The 21801-nt window shown below is 50.4% G+C and overlaps 2 protein-coding genes and 2 long non-coding RNA genes across 4 annotated transcripts; 2 read left to right on the top strand and 2 right to left on the bottom strand.

Moving 5' to 3' along the window:
- Positions 1-4265: 4265 nt before the first annotated feature.
- On the bottom strand, positions 4266-6331 carry LOC135373349 (uncharacterized). Its single transcript, XR_010416421.1, has 3 exons — positions 6202-6331; positions 5966-6146; positions 4266-4589 (listed from the first exon to the last, which is right to left on the bottom strand). It is a non-coding gene; the product is annotated as an uncharacterized LOC135373349 (long non-coding RNA).
- A 16-nt stretch (positions 6332-6347) lies between these two features.
- On the bottom strand, positions 6348-6819 carry LOC135373348 (uncharacterized). The gene is made up of 3 exons (XR_010416420.1): positions 6722-6819; positions 6560-6630; positions 6348-6424 (listed from the first exon to the last, which is right to left on the bottom strand). It is a non-coding gene; the product is annotated as an uncharacterized LOC135373348 (long non-coding RNA).
- Positions 6820-8182: 1363 nt separating this feature from the next.
- On the top strand, positions 8183-20669 carry LOC135373339 (uncharacterized). The gene is made up of 9 exons (XM_064606557.1): positions 8183-8194; positions 9321-9389; positions 9575-9643; positions 9827-9895; positions 9976-10027; positions 10183-10398; positions 10580-10648; positions 10833-10901; positions 20365-20669. Exons 1-9 carry the CDS (start codon positions 8183-8185, stop codon positions 20451-20453), a joined length of 714 nt encoding a protein of 237 aa, XP_064462627.1. The 3' UTR covers positions 20454-20669.
- LOC135373301 (uncharacterized) lies at positions 11100-11987 on the top strand. The gene has a single exon (XM_064606523.1). The coding sequence runs from the start codon at positions 11100-11102 to the stop codon at positions 11985-11987; it is 888 nt and encodes a 295-aa protein (XP_064462593.1).
- Positions 20670-21801: the final 1132 nt, after the last annotated feature.

The following is a 21801-nucleotide window of genomic DNA, read 5'->3' as shown; positions in this document are numbered from 1 at the left end:
TTTGTTGGCTAGGAGTGTGCTATGTGGTGAAGTGGAATATCTTCTTTGTATTGGTATAGATTTTATTTCCTCTTGTGTTCGTGTCGTTCTTTGTTCTGTTTGTTGGCTAGGAGTGTGCTATGTGGTGAAGTGGAATATCTTCTTTGTATTGGTATAGATTTTATTTCCTCTTGTGTTCGTGTCGTTCTTTGTTCTGTTTGTTGGCTAGGAGTGTGCTATGTGGTGAAGTGGAATATCTTCTTTGTATTGGTATAGATTTTATTTCCTCTTGTGTTCGTGTCGTTCTTTGTTCTATTTGTTGGCTAGGAGTGTGCTATGTGGTGAAGTGGAATATCTTCTTTGTATTGGTATAGATTTTATTTCCTCTTGTGTTCGTGTCGTTCTTTGTTCTGTTTGCTGGCTAGGAGCCTGCTATGTGGTGAAGTGGAATATCTTCTTTGTAGTGGTATAGATTTTATTTCCTCTTGTGTTCGTGTCGTTCTTTGTTCTGTTTGTTGGCTAGGAGTGTGCTATGTGGTGAAGTTCATTTTTAACATGTCTATTTCCTGATGAGTTTGATTTTTTCATTTTCTGAATGATAGATTACTATGTTGTTTGATTAACCAATGTAGTGGTATAGATTTTATTTCCTCTTGTGTTCGTGTCCCATAGTCCTCCAGAGTCTCTGCTGTTCACATTTAATTGCACACAACTATCAGAACTTCCCGCTATTGCACTGATGGTTCTCACGTATAGGAATATTAGACGTTTTATAATACAATTTGTAATTTTGATTGTAATCGTATTGATTAGGAATATTTTAAATGCGCTATCAATTCTGATTCATTGAAAACTTCCACTAATAAAAATATTGTGTTTTATTTGCGATACCTATTCAATGCTAATGTATCATACCTGTAATATTCTTTGTTACGTGTATTGTGTTCCTTCTATTTCAGATTTTTTGGCTAAGTTTTTCCCATTCACGCGGAGTCATAACATAATTCCTAATGACTTTAATAGATATATTTTCACTTGTACTTTTGTGTATGGCTATCCTTTGCATGTAAAAATTACGATTCAAGTCGACTCAGGCTGAAAAATGACGAAAGTCGGCGGCCCAGTCTGAATGGTAAACGCACACGCAGCCCTCCGGCCACGCGACGCCCAAGTAGGAAAATTGTGAAAGAAGTCAGCCCAGGGTGAAGGGTAAGCACGCACGCAACCCTCCGGTCACGCTCCGCCCACCCGAGCACCGCCCACCTGTCACGTGAAGGAAGTCGGCCCAAGTATGGTGAAAGAAGTCAACCCAGGTGGAATGGTTAGCACGCAGCCCTCCGGTCACGCTCCGCCCACCACAGCAACCCTCCACCCGAGCACCGCCCTGTTACAGGTAGTGAAGGTTTTTTCGGCTGGGTTTTTCTCCTTCACCTGATTGGCATCACAATTCCCAGCACTATTGGCTTTAATAAATATATCTCAACTTGATTGGCATTAATAAATATATTTTGACTTGTCCTTTTTTGTGTATGACCCTTCTTTGCATGTCTCTGCATGTAAACCGCTCACCTGCTGTCGGAAAAATATGTGAAGTCGGCCCAAGAAGTCTGCCCAGGCTGAACAATATGCTACGATGAGCGCACGCGCAGCCCTCCCCCGCCGACAATCACGTTGACAACCCTCCGCACACGCGCCGCGCAGGGAAAAATACGCGCAGGGTTCAGGGCAGGGGGGGTGGGGGTCGTAGTTTCTCATGGGGCTTGTTTCTCAACCCCTCTCTACTACTGGTCTAGTTTCGGAATGCAAAACATAACGTAATTAAGAATCGAACGGCAGGACACCTGTGAAAAACTGTTAGGATACATCAGTATACTGGCACCTTACAAAATTTTGTGATGACAAACAACGATCAATACTAGCAGCGCAATAAATACTCATTATCTCTGTTGCCTCCCATTGTTTTCTATGGGCACACACAGCACTTTAGGGCCCACCAACATGGCGGCCCGAAGGCACGCCCCACGAGCCCCTCTCCCATGCGCGATCCAGGCTTTATACATAGAGATCAGTGCCTACGCCTAACACGTCGGGCGAGGAGCAGGAGTCTGAGCGAGTGCCCCCCCGTCGCCAGTGGCGGAAGCCACTGCGTGACCACCAATGCCGTGTCTTCCTCCTGCCTATTACTGTTTTGTGCTTGTGTTCGTTTATCAGTTCGTACCTCCTTCCCTGGTCATCCTCCTTCCCTGCTGGAAATGGTCCAATTCAAAATAGCCCGGAAATCTCATTCAGTTTAAGTGGATATCACATGGAGAATTCTCATTAAAAGTCACGGAATTTTCCAATTCCGAACCGACAATTTTGGACAAATACCATATTAAAATCCAGGACTTTTCAATTGGCTCCAATGTGAACCAGGTGCGGACCTGAATGAGTTTCAATTGGAAACTTCACATGGAACTCCCATTGACTGCCATCCTTTCGTCTCATTGGGCCAACGTGCACTACCATCGAGATTCCAATTCAAGTTGGCATGAAATTCCCATTGCCAATGTACTTTTCATATTTGTTATCTCATTGCAATACACTACTTTTGCAGTGGGTACTAATGGCGATTTCAATAACAGGGCTCCACTCCGTATGAAATTTCTGATGAATGTTTATTTGCAAAGCATATGAAAACATGACATCTTGTACCCGCAGGTAACACATGGGATGCAATATTGCAGCTGGGTAAAGGAAAAATTGTCATTATATGGACAAAACTATTCTCCAACGAAAAGCAATCAAAAATGACTAGAGAAAACCTACAGGCAAACATTTAACACATGGCTCTTGAATCACAAGAGACTTCTGAAAAGTATGTCACTTTACTGCAGAGTCTCGCAGATAAATGTGCGTTCATGCTATCACAGGTATAATGAACACTGATATTATCACAGCTAAGTCCACATCATAACAGAAACATGCACCATGTAAGGCAGGAACATACGGAAGTATACCCATTGAAGCACGTAGTTTCTCAATTACATGTTGAAACACTTTGAAAAAAAAAAACAGGCAAAAATGGGAGAAGTCTCGCACTCTCATGTGAATAAAATAAGTATTTAAAGAGTATGAAACATTTGTTTGACTTTGAACGCTTTGAACTTTGAAACACTGAAAATGTGCAAAGGAGCAAAAAGGTGGCACATGGGATTAACAACCATAGCAGCCTTGTCGACACGTGCACACAAACCAGTGCTCTTTTGCAAAATGTCCAAACGCCCTGCTGCTTCGTGTGTCAATTAAGTTTTTGGGTGTGCGCATTGCATTTAACTCTTACAGCCTGCAACACATGTGTTGCCTGTAATATGTTAAGGATATAAACCTACTAAACACATCCTTTGGTGGTTAGAGCATTGTTGCGCTATCCATAAACGCGAAATTGGACGCTGCTACCTTCAGATCATGCAGCAATATGACCCTGTTGCAACACCTGTACAAATGTAGCCCCTGTTCCTTACTTTGACACGTGAAGAGCGGCATGAGATAACAATGTGCATATTTTGGCATGTTCTTGACACTAATTGTTCATCCCGAGTTAATCATTGGGTCCATGCCTGGTTTAGGTCCGCCACTCGATTTCAACCTTGATATCTCCATACCTGGATGTAATTATGCAAGGTGCATCATAATCTGCAATTAATATGCGGCGCTCGACCCCACAAATTCCTCTAGAGACCTGTGATTCATGAAATGTTTCGGCAGAGGCGGCCATGTCACCTCCATGTGCCCATTGTGTACCTACGAGTGCCTACACACACCTCACTCTCTTCCCGGCATTCTTTTCACCTGTTCTCTCTCGCCTGTCGCTGGGAACGCATACCACTTCCGCTAGCAGACAGCAGCCGCGCATGCTATGGAAGTGCATTTGACGCTTGCATTTCATTCAGAGTGGCCGCAGATGGCCGTATTACATTTTTTGAAGCGTCTGCCACCAAAACACACCTTCTCTTATAGATATCACCGTTTTCATTGACCTCCTGAAGAAATAATGACGGGGCAACTATACTTGACAGCAAATGCACTAGTGCAAGGAGGCTAAGTGCCTCACAGGGACAATACAGTCTCAGATATCTGTGAAGGTGTGTTTTGGTGGCAGACGCTTCAGAAAAATGTAAAACAGCCATCTGCGGTCGGGAATGTAGGTAAACAATTGGCGCATGGCCGCCGCTGCCGAAACTTTCCGTGAATCACGGGTCTCTCGAGGAATTTGTGGGGCCGAGCGCCGCATATTAATTGCAGATTATGATGCACCTTCCATAATTACATCCAGGTATGGAGATTTCAAGGTTGAAATCGAGTGGCGGACCTAAACTAGACATGGACCAATCATTGTACTGTCCGCAAACAAAGCTTACTGGTACAAGTCAGTGTCATGAATTCAGACAGATATAGTCTTGCATTGCAGAGTTGAAACTTGCAGTACTTGAAGTGTACATGTAAAATATGCCTAGGTATGCCGTCCAGGTCTGTGGACTGGATCTGTGTGCAGGTGCTGTGATTACTTGACCTCCTGCATCACAGGCAGCAGTGGGATCCTTCTTCTGCTGCGAAGATATGAGGACAACCTGCAGGAAGAGCACAATGCAAGACAGGTGGTGTGAGAACTCGCAGGTCTGAGGAAAAGCTACCAGATGATGCTAGTCACTGAAGGGACCACTACACATTTTACTCCCTTCAACTGCAACTAGTAGCCATTTCGCTACCACAATCTTCTAAAACGTATGGCCGAGGTTTCATAAATGTTACCAAAGTCGTTTGCTCAACAATAGCTACTCACATCACAGAATTGCTTTTAGTGTTGACATTGGTAAGTTCATTTGCGCATGATAAACGTTTGAAATTCTGTAGCAAAAACAAGGACACACTGACACACTCTCAGTGGTATTTGTTCCTGATACTTCAGTAAACCATCCCTATTATGTAACCATGCTGCGCACAGTCCATAGGCATGACGGCGAAGAACGGTGATGACCCACGCGATGTTGATGGCACGGGCACTGGGAATGCTCATGACATAGACAATGGTGATGCTCTGCTGTTCGGAGGTCAGTGGTGCTGACGTTCTAGGTTCCCGGTGCTAAACTGCCAAGGGTCACTGGTACCACCGGCATTGGGCTGGGGGTAGTCAGTGGCCACTGCAGCGGTGACTCCAGTGGTGAAGCAGCAAGATGATATGATTGTGATGGTTCAGTAAACAGACAATGCCCGAGGGATGGTGGGCGAGACGAAATTGTCGTTTTAACTGTACTGTTTAGCTTAACAATACATACATGCTCCCAGCACCTGTGACATTCAAGTCATGTCAAAATAAAACAAAAAATTTAAATTGTGAAAGTGCTGCAGAGCAGTCAGCACAGGGGTGGCATCCAATGCATTTCTCAGTAGATACAATGCATCCCAGACAGGTCCTGGTCGCACATCGCAGCAAACGTCAAGGCACACGTGACCTGCAGCCAACCCATTTGCAAACAATGCAGTTGCTTCTGCACAACGCTTTCGATGTCTTTCGATCACTGTAATTATTTTTTCTGATAATGTGGCACTAAAACGCGCAGTTTTTGCACATAAAGCCTCGTACGCTTGACAAGTTCCAAAGATGTGATGACAATAAGGCTCACTGGCCGATGCAATGTACTTTAACGAGAAATGGGGTACCACGTTGTGGAAGAACCGCATGCTTTGCGTAGGCAAAACAAGTTCATCTCTTGGCTTGATGGCAACGGAAATTAAGCAGCATAAAGCAAATAAGCAGCAAAACGAGATATAATGTCACACGACCGCAAAATACACTTTTCTAAGACATGCGATCAGGACAAAGTGGTGGTTTTGCAAGAAGCACCCGCTGGGGGGGGGGGGGGATTTATGTCACCCATGTGGCTGTCAGAATAGAACATACTGTGATACACATGTGTAGAAATGTCACGGTACAAGGAATATTTACCAGAAACTTCAGCAGAAATAAGGTCCTTATGAGGTGGCATTTGTGGGTGTGGTCGGTGTGTCTTTTGCTGGTCTTGCAGCATCCCGTAGAGCTGAAATCAGGTGGCCTTTCACGGAGTTCAACCTTTCTTTCAAGCATGGACCACTGGCACCACGCTTCACGAGCCAGTCCTCAAAGCAGTCTGCAACAAAGAAAGTGGCTGTAAATGAATTGCAGGTATTTACTGAATTACGAACCTTCTAGGACACCAATTTTTTCTGGTGAGAGTTGGGGTTTTGCCGTAGCTTCAGGTTGCTTTCTAAACCGATTCGACACCCGTCCTTCTGTCGACCTGTTCTTGAGTGTATCCTTCCCTCACAAAGCCAGTGCCATGCTCCGCACTAAAAGACTCTCTTTCTTTTCTCTTTGACAGTGCAGCCACTGATCGAGTGGCATTGACACAGTTTCATTGATGGTTACCTGCAAATGCAAGTACGCAGGAGGTGTCTCAACTGACACACAAGAAGCCATTAAAATAGTTTTGCACTCTATGCAGGATATTTAGCACTATAGTAAGGTTGTACTGTAAATGGTATGTGGAACCTCAGTACTCACAGTGACTCCATCCGTCTGAAAGTTAGCTTTTTTGAGAGGAGGCTCTGATAGCATGGTTGTTTCAGGGGATACTGGAAGAAATTATGTACAAGATTAGATTATCTACCAAAAAACATATTTAGGATGTAATAAACAGAGGACAAAGTGCACCATCAGACTAACCATATTCGTGTTGGTCTATCTTTTCCTCAACTCGTGCTAAAGTTGTGCTGATAGCTTTCAAATGATCTTCCATCATGCTTGGCGATGAGCTAGCCCTTGACTTTAGCTCTCGTACTTGTGCTTTCATTGCAGCATAGCGCTCTTGTAGTTCATCATACAGCTTCTGCGGTACCACAGCACCATCATCAGAATCACTGACCTCAGACTCGTACTCAATAACAGGGTGGTCTCTCTTCTCGGCTAGCTTCTGTCGCAAGATGTCCCTCATCACGGCACAGTTTGTCTGGCCCTGAGCAGGCTTCTGTGAATTTAGGAAAAACAACCAGTACAGGATATTTTTGAGTGCACACAACGTGTCATTAGCTGTTTTTCAGCTACTTGTACCTCTCTTTGTTCGTTCAGATTTAACGAGCGCAGGAAAAAAATTCAAAAGATCTTCTGTTTCTGGCGAATTACAAAAGGACGCAACTCGGCTGACAACGAACATAGGAAAATCCTCTGTACGCAGTATTTTCTTGGAATAAACGCTCCCAACATTGACGCGTGCGTACCCACTCAACTCGCTTTACATGCAAGAACGAGGAGAATTGTGATGTCATCGTGATTACAAGAGACATCACGCTCCAATCGTGGTCGGCGCTTTTCGCACTTTTTATTTTTTTAGTTTCTGCTCCCAGTTGTCTCTCTGTGTGGCAGTTGACGCTTCTCCAAACCAGTTAGCAGGTTGCACTGCAATGACTTCAAAGCGACTCTGGCGGGTAGTTGCGGGCATTGCCACAGTTGCTCGCGGTTGTGATTTTCAATCAAATTCCGCGACATGTGTACAACTGTCGAGTGTATCACCACGGTCCAAATCATCTGAGCACCTGCATACACACTTAGTTCTCGTTCTTTAAAATGCGTTCCACAGTCCGCATAAGCCGCTTGGTGCTTAATATTGCGCTGCTTTCATAACCTTATTTATTCATGCTTAATATGACGCACTGCTAACAACTGGGAAACGCAGTCACTGTTATGCCAGTTTAAAACATAGGCCATAAACCTTCACAGACTTCATTCGTGTACTAACCCAGTAAACCACTAATATCCCTAGGATATCCCTACAAGGTCGTAAACGTCCTGAATATCTGGACATCCGTGCGATATCTGTCGGATATCCCAGAACAACATTCGCGTTTGTTTTACCCAGTAAATAACTGATATCCCAGGGACGTCCGTAGGATATCGCGCTTTGGATGTTTGAAAAGAAGAAGCCTGCATCCCCGAGGTATCCATGCAAGATCTAGTATATACCAGATTTTTGGTACTGAACTGATTCGAACCACTGAGCGTCAGTGGGATGTCGCCAGGACCTCGCCTGGAGATATACGGATAAATATGTGATGTTTCACATGTTATCTGGACAGCAACTTTTTTCGTGCGCTGAGAGCAAGCAAAAACTTCTGTGAACCTTAACTAGATATGGGGGAACAAGTAAAACCATTATGTATCTCTATCGCTCGCGTGCAGCTGGCCATGTAACGTATCTATCTGTGCGTGACACTTGTCGAGCAACAGAATTCGATCACTTTTACAGCTCCACTCGACAGGTAAGCACATTATAGACAATAGCCTGAATTAAAAACACAATACTCGATAGGAAGGAATGTCAGAAACGTTATTGGCTACCTTGAATCTGCACATACACGAATTAACTGCAAAGACGCACCCCCTCACCGTTACATATGTCTTGCGCCGCAATATTCTTATAATGAACGTGCCACAACTTTTATTTCAGTATATGCTCCAGCCATTTCGGCAACACACTCTATTGTACACAGCCTTAGTACGTAGCCTTAGTTTAGTCCGTGTGAAACGTTAGAGGGAGCCAGTCTGTTGACTGGTCTTCCGCTCCGATGCCAATACATACTATTGTACACAGTACCGCTTGCGGTCCTGTTCCGGGAAGATCTTTTCTTGATCTATTGTGGATGCTCTGGTATCCCTCCGCGTACGCGGTGGGGTAGAAGGGGGCGCACAATGGGGGACCACTCTTATTTTTGGGATGAGAGCACCTTTAAACACACTTACGTTCATTAATTACCATATGTATATGTTTTGTAGATATGTAGGCTACTTTCCGTTAATATCACCGTGGCGTCGTCATGCATCAAGTGAAAGAAGTGCATATTACATTAAATTTTAACCGTCAGAACAACGGTTCATAAATGTCCCACATTTGTCCCAATATCCCGAGGTGACATCGCAGGGAGATACCTGCGACGTCCAAACAGTGCCCATATCCTGGTCTCCTGTATGTCGCATGGATATCTATGGGATATTCAGGCTGCTCCCAGGGATATCCCATTGTCCAAAATGGGATATCCTACAGACATCGTCTGAACATCTGTTGTTTGTTGGGAAGGAAAACGCACATTTCCGCAAGATTCTCAACAGATTTTCATGCATACACGTATGCAGTGCAGGTGCCTAGATCGTGCTATAAGTAAGCCAAAGGCTATGATTTATTTGGGCTTTGAACATATTGCACCATCCTGTGCCACAGGGCTGGTAGAGTGTGAATTGACTCCCAAACTTACCCAATCTGTGTCCGTTCCAGCACGAATTCGACCAGGAGGGACATCCCACACAGAGCAGAGCAGTCCTTCCCGACACCTCATCCGACGAAGTGAGTAAGCCACTCTTATACGTACTAGAAACCAGTGAGGGCCGCAATACGGGGTTCCCTCCACTTCTTGGCTCCATGCAGTTCCGAGTAGTGCACTCGGGGTACCAGAGGTACCCCGTCCTGTGCAACAGGGCTGGTAGAGTGTGAATTGACTCCAAACCTTACCAAATCTGTGTCCATTCCAGCACGAATCCGACCAGGAGGGACATCCCACACCAAGCAGAGCAGTCCTTCCCGACACCTCATCCGACGAAGTGAGTAAGCCAGTCTTACGTACTAGAAACCAGTGAGGGCCGCAATACGGGGTTCCCTCCACTTCTTGGCTCCATGCAGTTCCGAGTAGTGCACTCGGGGTACCAGAGGTACCCCGTCCTGTGCCACAGGGCTGGTAGAGTGTGAATTGACTCCAAACCTTACCCAATCTGTGTCCATTCCAGCACGAATCCGACCAGGAGGGACATCCCACACCAAGCAGAGCAGTCCTTCCCGACACCTCATCCGACGAAGTGAGTAAGCCAGTCTTACGTACTAGAAACCAGTGAGGGCCGTCAATACGGGGTTCCCTCCACTTCTTGGCTCCATGCAGTTCCGAGCAGTGCACTCAGGGTACCTCTACCCCATGCTGTGCCACAGGGCTGGTAGAGTGTGAATTGACTCCAAACCTTACCCAATCTGTGTCCGTTCCAGCACGAATCCTACCAGGAGGGACATCCCACACAGAGCAGAGCACTCCTTCCCGACACCTCATCCGACGAAGTGAGTAAGCCAGTCTTACGTAGTAGAAACCAGTGAGGGCCGTCAATACGGGGTTCCCTCCACTTCTTGGCTCCATGCAGTTCCGAGCAGTGCACTCAGGGTACCAGAGGTACCCCATCCTGTGCCACAGGGCTGGTAGAGTGTGAATTGACTCCAAACCTTACCCAATCTGTGTCCATTCCAGCCCGAATCCGACCAGGAGGGACATCCCACACCGAGCAGAGCAGTCCTTCCCGACACCTCATCCGACGAAGTGAGTAAGCCAGTCTTACGTACTAGAAACCAGTGAGGGCCGTCAATACGGGGTTCCCTCCACTTGGCTCCATGCAGTTCCGAGCAGTGCACTCAGGGTACCAGAGGTACCCCATCCTGTGCCACAGGGCTGGTAGAGTGTGAATTTACTCCAAACCTTACCCAATCTGTGTCCGTTCCAGCACGAATCCGACCAGGAGGGACATCCCACACAGAGCAGAGCACTCCTTCCCGACACCTCATCCGACGAAGTGAGTAAGCCAGTCTTACGTACTAGAAACCAGTGAGGGCCGTCAATACGGGGTTCCTTCCACTTCTTGGCTCCATGCAGTTCCGAGCAGTGCACTCGGGGTACCAGAGGTACCCTATCCTGTGCCACAGGGCTGGTAGAGTGTGAATTGACTCCAAACCTTACCCAATCTGTGTCCGTTCCAGCACGAATCCGACCAGGAGGGACATCCCACACAGAGCAGAGCACTCCTTCCCGACACCTCATCCGACGAAGTGAGTAAGCCAGTCTTACGTACTAGTGTAGCGGCACCGTCATCATCATCGACCATCCCGTTCATCTCGAGCATAGCGCGCCGCTGCAGAATAAACAGTCGAGCTTCTGGCACGAACCCGAGCTCTTGTCTGCTCTTTGCCTCCTAGCCTCGACAATCTGGTGACCCGAACTTCTACGTTCGCCAACCTTGCGAAGCCATGTCCCGCGACGAACCCTCAGCCAGTTCAGTCCCACAGCCTTCGCTGTCCGCTGTTGCTGTCAAACTTCCGCAATACTTCGACCGCAACCCCGGGGTATGGTTCATCCAGGCGGAAGCCCAATTCAGCCTCGCCGGCGTCACATCCCAGCAAACAAAATTCTACCACGTCATCTCTGCCCTTACTCCAACCGCAGCAGACGAGGTATATGACGTTCTGGCTAACCCGTCCCCTACAACGCCGTACGACCAACTCAAGAAAGCCCTCCTCCAGCGCACAACAGCTTCCAGCCGCTCCCGTTTACAACAGCTCCTCTCGGCCGAGGAGCTAGGAGATCGACGCCCCACCCAGCTTTTACGGCGCATGCGGCAATTGCTCGGAGACAATTCTGCGTCCATGGACGACACCCTGCTCCGTGAGCTTTTTCTTCAACGCCTGCCACAAAATGTGCAGATGGTCCTGGCCACAGCTTCCAACATGACACTGGACCAATTGGCTACACTCGCTGATGCCGTTGTTGAGGTGGCGAGTCCATCTCCCGCCATATCCGCAGTGTCACAGTTTCCACCTGCTGTCCCCAGCCACAACAATGCTGCTGCGCAGAGCGCGCCAATCACCTCCCATTCTCAGATTGACGACCTCTGCCGCGAATTTCGGAGCCTCGCGAGCATTATTGCCGCTTCCCATGCACAGCCTCGTCAACCCCGCGCCTCCCGACGCCGAAGACCAAGCAGTAGTCCACGTCGCCCTTCTAACGGCCGTTCGCCCAGCAGAGCCCGGAGCCCAGTCTCGTCCATTTGCTGGTACCATCGTCGGTTCGGCGCAGACGCGTACCACTGTCTCTTGCCGTGCTCATGGAATGCGGAAAACTCTCCGGCGGACCATTAATGGCGACAAATGGTCCAAGCCCCTCATCCAGTCGCCTCTTCTACATCCGCGACCGTAACTCCACCCGACGTTTCCTACTTGATACTGGCGCAGAGGTCAGCGTTATTCCAGCGACCAGCACTGACAGTCGGCAATCCCCTCTGTACCACCTTACTGCCGTCAACGGTTCGAAGATCCCTGTATTCGCGCAGCGCTCTTTAACGCTCAACTTGGGTCTCCGGCGCGAATTCCGCTGGATGTTTCTGGTCGCCCACGTCAACCAACCAATTTTGGGCGCGGACTTCTTGAACAACTACCACCTCTTGGTCGACATCCGCACTCGCAAGCTCATTGATTCCAATACTAACCTAGCTGTCACTGGCATACGTTCTTCCTTGTCATCTTTACGTGTTGCCTTTTACCATGTTACACGAAGGAAACTCGGAGACCCGCTGTCATGAATATGGTCCCACTTTATTCCAGAGGGGCGGATCCAAACTGCCTGAACGAAGGTACAGGCCCGAGTGCCTGGCTCGCAATCCCTCCTTCTCTTTCGGTACTCGCGTGGGCAGAAACGTCCTCGTCGATTCCCAACATCCTCCCGGGGGCGGCAGTGGTGTCCTCGTGGGCCTCTAGCAGGTACAGACGCTGAGCAGGACGTGACGTTTCTCTTCCGTTTGCGAGTCTGATAGTGAAGCTCCGGACGATCCCGTCGCGCCCCGGGTGTGTGGCTACAACGATGGCGGTTTTCCACAACAATGGTGGGAGGCGGTCGTCTTCAACGATGACAAGATCACCAGGCTTCAGAGCTGTAGGAGATCCGCCAGCACCTTGGTGCGCAGAACGGAGCTGGAGGAGATATTCCCTTTTCCAGCGCTTCCAGAACACTTCAATGGCTTGCTGGCGTCGTTCGCTCCGTCTGCGTAACGTCAAGGGCGTGCTCTGTTGCTGGACGTTCTCGAGAAGCGGCAGCCTGGCAATACGACTCCCGACGAGGAAATGAGACGGGGTTAGAGGGAGCACCTCTTGAGGATCCGTGGATATGCTAGTGAGGGGTCTGCTGTTTACGGCCGCTTCGACTTCGTGAAGGATGGTGACCAGTTCTTCCAATGTCTTGCGACTATGGCCGAGGGTCAGTCTTAGGGATGATTTCACCGTGCGGATCATGCGCTCCCACCACCCACCCCACCAGGGGGCGGAAGGGGGGTTAAACCTCCAAGTGATGCGAAGATTGCTGGCGAAATCTTGGACGGGTTCCGTGGACAGGAGAGTGAGGAGGTGAGCGCATCGGTGGAACGTGCGGGCGTTGTCGGAGTATACAAGTGATGGAACACCGCGTCGGGCGACGAAACGGCGGAAAGCGAGAAGAAAAGCCGGGGCGGTCATATTAGTGACGAGCTCGAGGTGAATTGCTCGAGTCACCGCACACGTAAAGAGGGCCGCGTATGCTTTAGATGAGGCGCTTGAGCTGACTCGGACATACAGCGGACCGCAGAAGTCCACGCCAGTGACGTCGAAGGCGGTGGTCGGTGTTATCCGCTCGCGAGGTAGTGGGGCGACAGGCGCGGATTCTGGACGAAGTCTCGTGCGGCGGCACCGCAGGCACTGACGAAGTACGCGTTTAACAGTTTGTCGTCCCTTGAGCAGCCAGTATCTGTCGCGGAGATCGAGGAGCGTTGTATGAATGCTTGCATGGCAGAGGTGGAGGTGGGCATACATGATAATGAGGGCCGTGAGGCGGTGATGGCTTGGGAGCAAGATAGGGTGTTTTAGGTCACTTGGGTCGGAGAGGGCTTCAAGGCGGCCACCGACACGGAGAATGCCGTCACCGTCCAGTATAGGTCGGAAGAGTCTGATGGCTGATGATCGAGCGAGCTGCTCGCCGCGCTGAAGCGCGGAAATCTCGCCGACGAAGACGTCACCTTGCGACCGCCGAAGCCAGTAGATTTCTGCCTGATCAAGCTCGCGTGCGGTTAGGGGACCGCGTACGGGCGACGCCGTGTGACGAGCGTTAGCGACGAAGCGGCGTACCCAAGCGGTAATCCGGAGAACAGTGCTTAGATTGCCGTAGCGGTCTAAATCGAAAATAGCCGGTAACCTGAGCGAGGGAGCGGGGCAGACAGTGGTCTGCGTGACGCGTTCTTCATCTTGCGGGACTGGAGTTAAGCTTGAAGAGGGCCGAGAAGGCCAGGAGTCTGCCTGCATGGTGAGCCAGTGTGGGCCGTGCCACCACAGGGGTTCGGCGGCGAGTCGCTGAGCAGACACACCGCGAGTGACAAGATCAGCGGGGTTCTCTTGTCCGGGGCAATGACGCCACGTGTGACCGGCAGAGAGGCGTTTGATTTCGGTGACGCGGTGCTGAACAAAGGCAGGTTTGGACGGTGGGTCGGCTGTGATCCAGTGCAATGCTATTGTGGAATCGGACCAAAAATAAGTGGGTAGAGATGTGAGCAACGGAAGTTGCCGGATGTGAGCGGCGAGCCTTGCGGCGGCGAGGCATCCGATGAGTTCAAGGCGTGGAAGGGAGATGGTCTTGAGCGGAGCCACCCGGCCTTTGGTGATGAGAAGACTGCAGTTCCACTGGCCTTGGGAGGCGATCGTTCGAAGGTATAGCGCCGCTCCGTAGGCGCGCGGACTGGCGTCAGCGAAAACGTGAAGCTCGCCAGACGAATTCGCGAGGTCACATACCGCTGTCAGGTGGCGAGCCAAGCGTATGGTGTTAAGGGTTGGTAACTGCGAACACCATTCGGTCCAACCGGAGCGTTGCTGGGGAGCAAGCGGGGCATCCCAACCGTAACCGAGACTCCACAACGACTGAAACAACAGGCGCGCGAATATGGTGAAGGGGGTCAAGTACCCCAGGGGGTCGAAGATGCGGGCTAGTGCATGGAGAATGGTCCTCTTGGTGACCGGGTGATCGGCGATGTACACGACGACCGAACCGACGTCGAAGGTGATTTCGTCGGTGGGTCGATGCCAGAGGAGTCCTAGCACTTTGATCATAGGCTGAGTCGACACGTTGTCATAGGCAAGGCCGTCGTGTAGAAACTGACTATTCATGGTTGGGGAGTTAGACGCCCATTTGCGGAGCTCCATGCCAGCTTCGGCCAAGATTGAAACGGCGTCCTGATAGAGTCGGAAGGCGTCGTCGTCGGAGGTTGCTCCGACAATGAGGTCGTCGACATAAAAGCCATGTTTTAAGCGTTCGGTGGTATCCGGGTATCGGTCGGCCGCGCCTGCGAGATGATGACGTAGTGTGGCGGCGAGTAAAAATGGACTGGAAGAGGCGCCGAATGGAACTCGAGTCATTCGCCATTCCTGGATGTCCGGTAGGGGTTCTTGAGGTGAAGGTAGCTTCTTGATCCAAAGGAAACGCAAGCGTCTCGATCCTCGGGACGGATCGCGATCTGCAGATAGGCCTTGCGAATGTCTGCAATCAGTACCAAAGGATGGCAGCGGAACGCGATAAGTTGCACGAGGAGGTCAGCGTTGAGATTCGGGCCTTTGTGCAGAACTTGATTCAGCGAGAGTTCGCCGGGCATATGCGAGGAGGCGTCGAAGACTACCCGAACCTTCGTTGTCACGGCATCTTGGCGTATGACTGCATGATGAGGAAGGTATTAGAGGTTCGACGGTCGGCTCGACATGTTGGGCACCTCTTCTGCATGACCTTCTGAGAAGTACTCCGATATCGTGTCATGATATTGCTGCAGGAGATGGCTAGTCCTTCCCTTGACTAGTTATGCCTTGACTAGTCAGCACGCTCATTGTCCTCTCATTATAGAGGCTCTCGAAGTTCCGGCAGTGTGCTCTGTCACTACCCAGCCTCTGGACATACTGGCCCTCGACAAACTGCGTGACCTAGGGCTTGCTGCGGCCGATGCCCCGCTTCCCGATAGCGTCGCCGACGCCCACATCAGTGTTCTCATCGGATCCGATATTTACTGGACACTCGTGTCAGGCAATATTCGCCGTCTCACCCCTGGTCTCACCGCAGTCGAAACCCGCTTTGGATGGCTAGTCCAAGGAGCCTACCCCGTCTCCGCCTCAGCCTGTACTGCCGTCACTACCGCGCTCTCGTTCGCAGGACCGCCATGTGAATCCGACATTGACCCGGCCGAAATGTGGCGGTTAGACGCCATCGGAATCACCGATGACCCCTCCGATCCCATGCACTTGCATCCAGCGTTGGATGAGTTTGAGCACCAGGTGGCCAAGATAGGCAATCGTTATGAAGTTCCGCTTCTCATCAAGGACTCCTACTTCGGCGAACTAGCGGACAACCGAACGATTGCAGAGGCCAGACTCCTTTCGCAGCTTCGTCGCCTTCGCGATCAGCCCCAACATCCTCCCGGGTTTCGGCACCAACAAATATATGTTACACGAAGGAAACTCGGAGACCCGCTGTCATGAATATGGTCCCACTTTATTCCAGAGGGGCGGATCCAAACTGCCTGAACGAAGGTACAGGCCCGAGTGCCTGGCTCGCGATCCCTCCTTCTCTTTCGGTACTCGCGTGGGCAGAAACGTCCTCGTCGATTCCCAACAACCACGACACCAGCAATGCCTTCAGCGCCATTCTTAAGGACTTCCCCGAACTCACCCGGCCACCTGACTGGTCGAAGCCAGTAATGCATCGTGTAGTCCATCACATCGAGACTAAAGGGCCACCTGTGTTTACTCGACCACGCCGACTGCCCCCGGAAAAGCTGAAGATCGCTCGTGAAGAATTTAACCACATGCTTGACATGGGAATTATTCGTCCCTCTTCTAGCAGCTGGGCATCGGCGCTACACATGGTGCCGAAGAAGACAGGTGATTGGCGTCCCTGTGGGGACTATCGGGCTCTCAATCGAGTTACCATCCCCGACCAATACCCGGTGCCCCACGTCCACGACTTTACAGCCTTCCTTCATGGCGCCACCATCTTTTCGAAGGTAGACCTAGTCCGGGCTTATCATCAGATACCCGTCGCTGAGGAGGATATACCCAAAACGGCCATTACCACCCCATTTGGTCTATTCGAGTTTCTCAGGATGCCGTTTGGGCTGCGAAATGCCCCACAATCCTTTCAGCGCTTCATTGATTCGGTCATCCGTGGTCTACCTTTCGCGTATGCTTACATCGATGACATTCTTGTCGCCAGCTCATCCATCGAGGAACACGCCGATCACCTACGTGCACTGTTCTCCAGGCTTTCCGCCCATGGCATTATCATCAACGCCAGCAAGAGTCAATTTGGCGCTTCGTCTCTTGAGTTCCTGGGCCACCATATCTCTTCTCAAGGCGTCAAGCCGCTTCCATCCAAAGTCCAGGTCATTTCCGATTTTCCCCGTCCTGCTTCTCTCAGCAAGCTCCGCAATTTTCTCGGACTCGTTAACTTCTACCGGCGATTTGTCCCACGCTGTGCTAAGATCATCCTGCCCCTCGAGAAGTTCCTCTCGACCAAACCGCAATCTTCTCGACCTCTAACTTGGACGGATGACGCCATAGCAGCTTTCGACAACATTAAGCAGGCTTTAGCTAACGCCACGCTCCTCGCCCACCCCCGCCCAGATGCGCCAACCTGTCTTATGGTGGACGCATCTTCAACCGCAGTTGGAGCCGTCCTGCAGCAGAACATGTCTGATGACCATACCGACTGGCAACCCATTGGCTTCTTTTCCCGGAAGTTGAGACCCCCTGAAACGCGCTACAGCACTTTTGGCCGTGAGCTGCTTGCCATCTACCTGAGCACGAAGCATTTTCGCCATTTTCTTGAAGGACGAACTTTCACGATCTTCACAGATCACAAGCCGCTCGTCTGCGCTTTCCAATCTCCGAGCACGCATCATTCATCAAGAGAGCAGCGGCACCTCTCATTCGTGTCTGAATTTACAACGGACATCAGACATCTACCCGGCATTCGGAACCCTGTTGCTGACGCCCTCAGCCGTGTCAGTATTGCCGGACTGACCCGCGATTCGTCCGCACCGTTAACCTTCGCCGCCATAGCTGACCTGCAGCGCACGGACGATGAGTTCCAGTCTTACCGTTCCTCCTCTCGGACCAGCCTTCAACTCCAAGACATTCCTCTCCCAGGGGTTGGAGGTACCATTTGCTGCGACTTGTCAACCGGCAGCCCACGCCCATTTCTTCCTCGGGCCGCTCGCCGACCCGTATTTGATCAGCTGCACTCCATGGCACACCCCGGGATCCGCGCCACCCAGAAGTTGATCTCTTCGTGGTATGTGTGGCCACGTATGCAAGCTGATATCAAGCGTTGGGTCCGTTCCTGCGTACCGTGCCAGCGATGCAAAGTTTCCAGGCACACCAAGACCGCACCAGCTCAGTTCCTACCACCAGACTCTCGCTTTGACCATATCCACCTGGACATTGTCGGTCCCCTGCCTTCATCTAACGGCCATCGATACCTCCTCACAATGATCGATCGCTTTACGCGCTGGCCCGAAGTCGTCTGCCTCCCCGACATCACAGCCGCCACCGTCGCCGTTTCCTTCGTACAAGCTTGGGTCGCCCGCTTTGGCGTCCCCTCAGTCGTCACAACGGACCGCGGACGGCAATTTGAGTCCGCCCTTTTCACTCAACTGACAAACTTGCTTGGCACATCCCGTACAAGAACAACGGCTTACCACCCTGCAGCCAACGGGATGGTTGAACGCTTACACCGCCGGATTAAAACAGCCCTCAAGTCTGTATCCCCCGCTTCCTGGACCGACGCCCTCCCCCTCATCCTGCTGTCCCTTAGGGCCACCGTCAAGGAGGACCTGCAGTGCTCACCTGCCCAGATGGTTTACGGGACTACTTTACGCCTGCCTGGCGAATTCTTTGCGCATCCCTCGCCAATCGCCCATACCGACCCGACAACCTACCCCGAACGCCTGCGCACGGTCATGCAAGCCCTACCAGCCGTCCGACCCCGCTCACCTGCGCAGCCCTCCACCTATCGTCACCCCCTTCTTGAAACGGCTTCTCACGTCTTCATTCGCCATGACGCGCCCCGAAAGCCTCTGCAGCCCACATACGACGGTCCCTACAAGGTTCTGCAGCGGTCGCCGAAACATTTCACGCTTCAGCTCGCTGGCCGCCAGGACACTGTATCTATTGACAGGCTGAAGCCGGCCTTCATTGAAAGCCCCGTTGACGTGTCTCCTGCCACCACGCCTCCCAGTTTGCCTCCGCATCAATTTCTCCCAGAAGACACCACGCAGCCAGTTCGCCGTCGCCGTGTTCATTGGGCTCGTCCCCTCAGCACCACCCACCACTGATATCGCTTCGCTAGGGGGGGGGGGGGGGGTCCATGTAGCGGCACCGTCATCATCATCGACCATCCCGTTCATCTCGAGCATAGCGCGCCGCTGCAGAATAAACAGTCGAGATTCTGGCACGAACCCGAGCTCTTGTCTGCTCTTTGCCTCCTAGCCTCGACACTAGAAACCAGTGAGGGCCGTCAATACGGGGTTCCTTCCACTTCTTGGCTCCATGCAGTTCCGAGCAGTGCACTCGGGGTACCAGAGGTACCCTATCCTGTGCCACAGGGCTGGTAGAGTGTGAATTGACTCCAAACCTTACCCAATCTGTGTCCGTTCCAGCACGATTCCGACCACGAGGGACATCCCACACAGAGCAGAGCAGTCCTTCCCGACACCTCATCCGACGAAGTGAGTAAGCCAGTCTTACGTACTAGAAACCAGTGAGGGCTCAATACGGGGTTCCCTCCACTTCTTGGCTCCATGCAGTTCCGAGCAGTGCACTCAGGGTACCAGAGGTACCCCATCCTGTGCCACAGGGCTGGTAGAGTGTGAATTGACTGTATTGTCGGACGCGGACACATATGCGTGCTGTTCACAGCTGCGGGACATTGCATAGGATATTTACCACACTGTATGCTTTTAAAAATATTCCTTTTGAAGGAGCAATGAGGTGGCATCATCCTGCCTTACCTGTCATGCTGTCCACCAGGAGTCACGATGTAAAATATGTTTGCTCTGCGGCGCGTTATGGCTGCGCAGTCGAATTTACAACAACAAAAAATCTGAGAAAGCAGCCGTGGACAGCAGACACAATGCTCCCATGACTTGGTGAAGGCTCTGTGCCCTGTTTCTTTGTGTGTTTAGTAGCTCACACATCGCTTATGTATGTTTGAGCCGTTCTGCCGTACGTCACTGTGCAGCTGAGGAGAGTAGCAAACGTCACTCTGTAGCTTACCAATGCTCATCATTCGTTCACAAGAACTATTTTTGTTTGTTTATTTCATTGGAGAACACTTTGAACCCAGAAACAAAAACAAAAAAAAACATTGGGGGTCACCTCAGAGGTCCTTTAAGATTGAGGTTATGGTATGGAGTAAAATTTTTTGCAAATATTGTTTGTGTGGCCAACAGTTCTTCTTTCTTAGGTTGCTTCATGCTCTTGGACCTGTGGCACCTCTTCCGGACCTCCAGCAGGAGCTTCTGCTTGGATTGCCGATGTGGATCCCACCAGTAGTGACGTTGAAAACGACCCCACTTCTCACAGCTATGAACAGGGCGATCAGTCTTTTGACACTGACATCCTCAGTGCAAATGTGTGCAAGTGTGTATCCACAACGATTGCTGATGTTATGGTGCTGGCCCTTGCATACGTCAGCCGACACCAGCCAACGAAACGTGCTTTGCTGGACCTGCTGGTCCTCATTAACACAATATTTCAGAGCAACATTCTGCCGACAAGAAGGTTTTCCCAATAAAAGCTGAGCATGTTTCGCATCATCTGTACTGCCCGCGCTGCTCATTCCATCTGGGACATAAAAGGAAGACCGCAAGCAAGAGAGTAAAATGCACCAACTGCAACACTGAATGGAATGTCAAAAATGTTTCATCGCTCATCATGTTGCCTCTTGGTCCACAAATTCAGTTTCTCTTTGAAAACAATCCCTGCATTCAGGAGCACCTCAGCTACAGACGTGACAGGATAAAGAGTCAGACAAAGAATTTTGAAGATATCTTAGATGGCAGGAAGTACACAGCCTTATCTCAGCCCGGTGAAGTGCTGTCATCACCAGAGAATTTTTCATATTCATTCAACACTGATGGGGCACAGGTGTTTAAGTCAACAAACACTTCAGTGTGGCCCATACATGTCATGATAAATGAACTACCACCCACCCTGAGACAGAAACACATGCTCTTAGCTGGGATGTGGTATGGGAAGAATAAACCGGATATGAACATGTTCCTTGGACTCTTCGTGGAAGATGCCAAAAAAGTATTCAGTGGCGTGAGGTGGAAGAGTACATCAGGGAATATGATTACTAGCAGATTTGTTGGGCTGTGCTGTTGTGTGGACTCAGTGGCACGGGCTCCCATGCAAAACCACATAGGATTTCATGGATATTATGGATGCAACTGGTGTTGCCACGAGGGTGAACATTTTGCTAAAGCCATGAGGTTTCCTGTGACTTCTGAAACACCTGAACAACGAACTGATGGTCAAGCCTTGAGGCAGATGCAAAAGGCACTGGAGGAGAACCGCCCTGTTTGTGGATTTAAGGGACCTGCTGCACTAATTAATCTACCCACATTTGGCATAGTGTCCGGGTTTGTGCCAGACTATATGCACACAGTTCTGTTGGGGGTTGTGCGCACTGTGACTGGCCTGTGGTTGTCTGAAGCCAAAGAGCTCTATTATATTGGCAAGAAGTCAACAATCAATCTGATCAACAAAAGAATCATGCAGATGTCCCCACCATACAGTGTCTCGAGGTTGCCCAGGGGCATAACTGATCATCGTCTATGGAAAGCCTCCGAATGGAAGTCATGGTTGCTTTTTTATGCTTTTCCATGTCTCAAACGTA

The sequence above is a fragment of the Ornithodoros turicata genome, unplaced genomic scaffold (genome assembly GCF_037126465.1).
Source record: "Ornithodoros turicata isolate Travis unplaced genomic scaffold, ASM3712646v1 Chromosome23, whole genome shotgun sequence".
In the NCBI taxonomy this organism is placed as follows: domain Eukaryota; kingdom Metazoa; phylum Arthropoda; class Arachnida; order Ixodida; family Argasidae; genus Ornithodoros; species Ornithodoros turicata.
The sequence above is the reverse complement of the archived record's forward strand: the minus strand, read 5'-3'. Positions and strand labels throughout refer to the sequence as shown.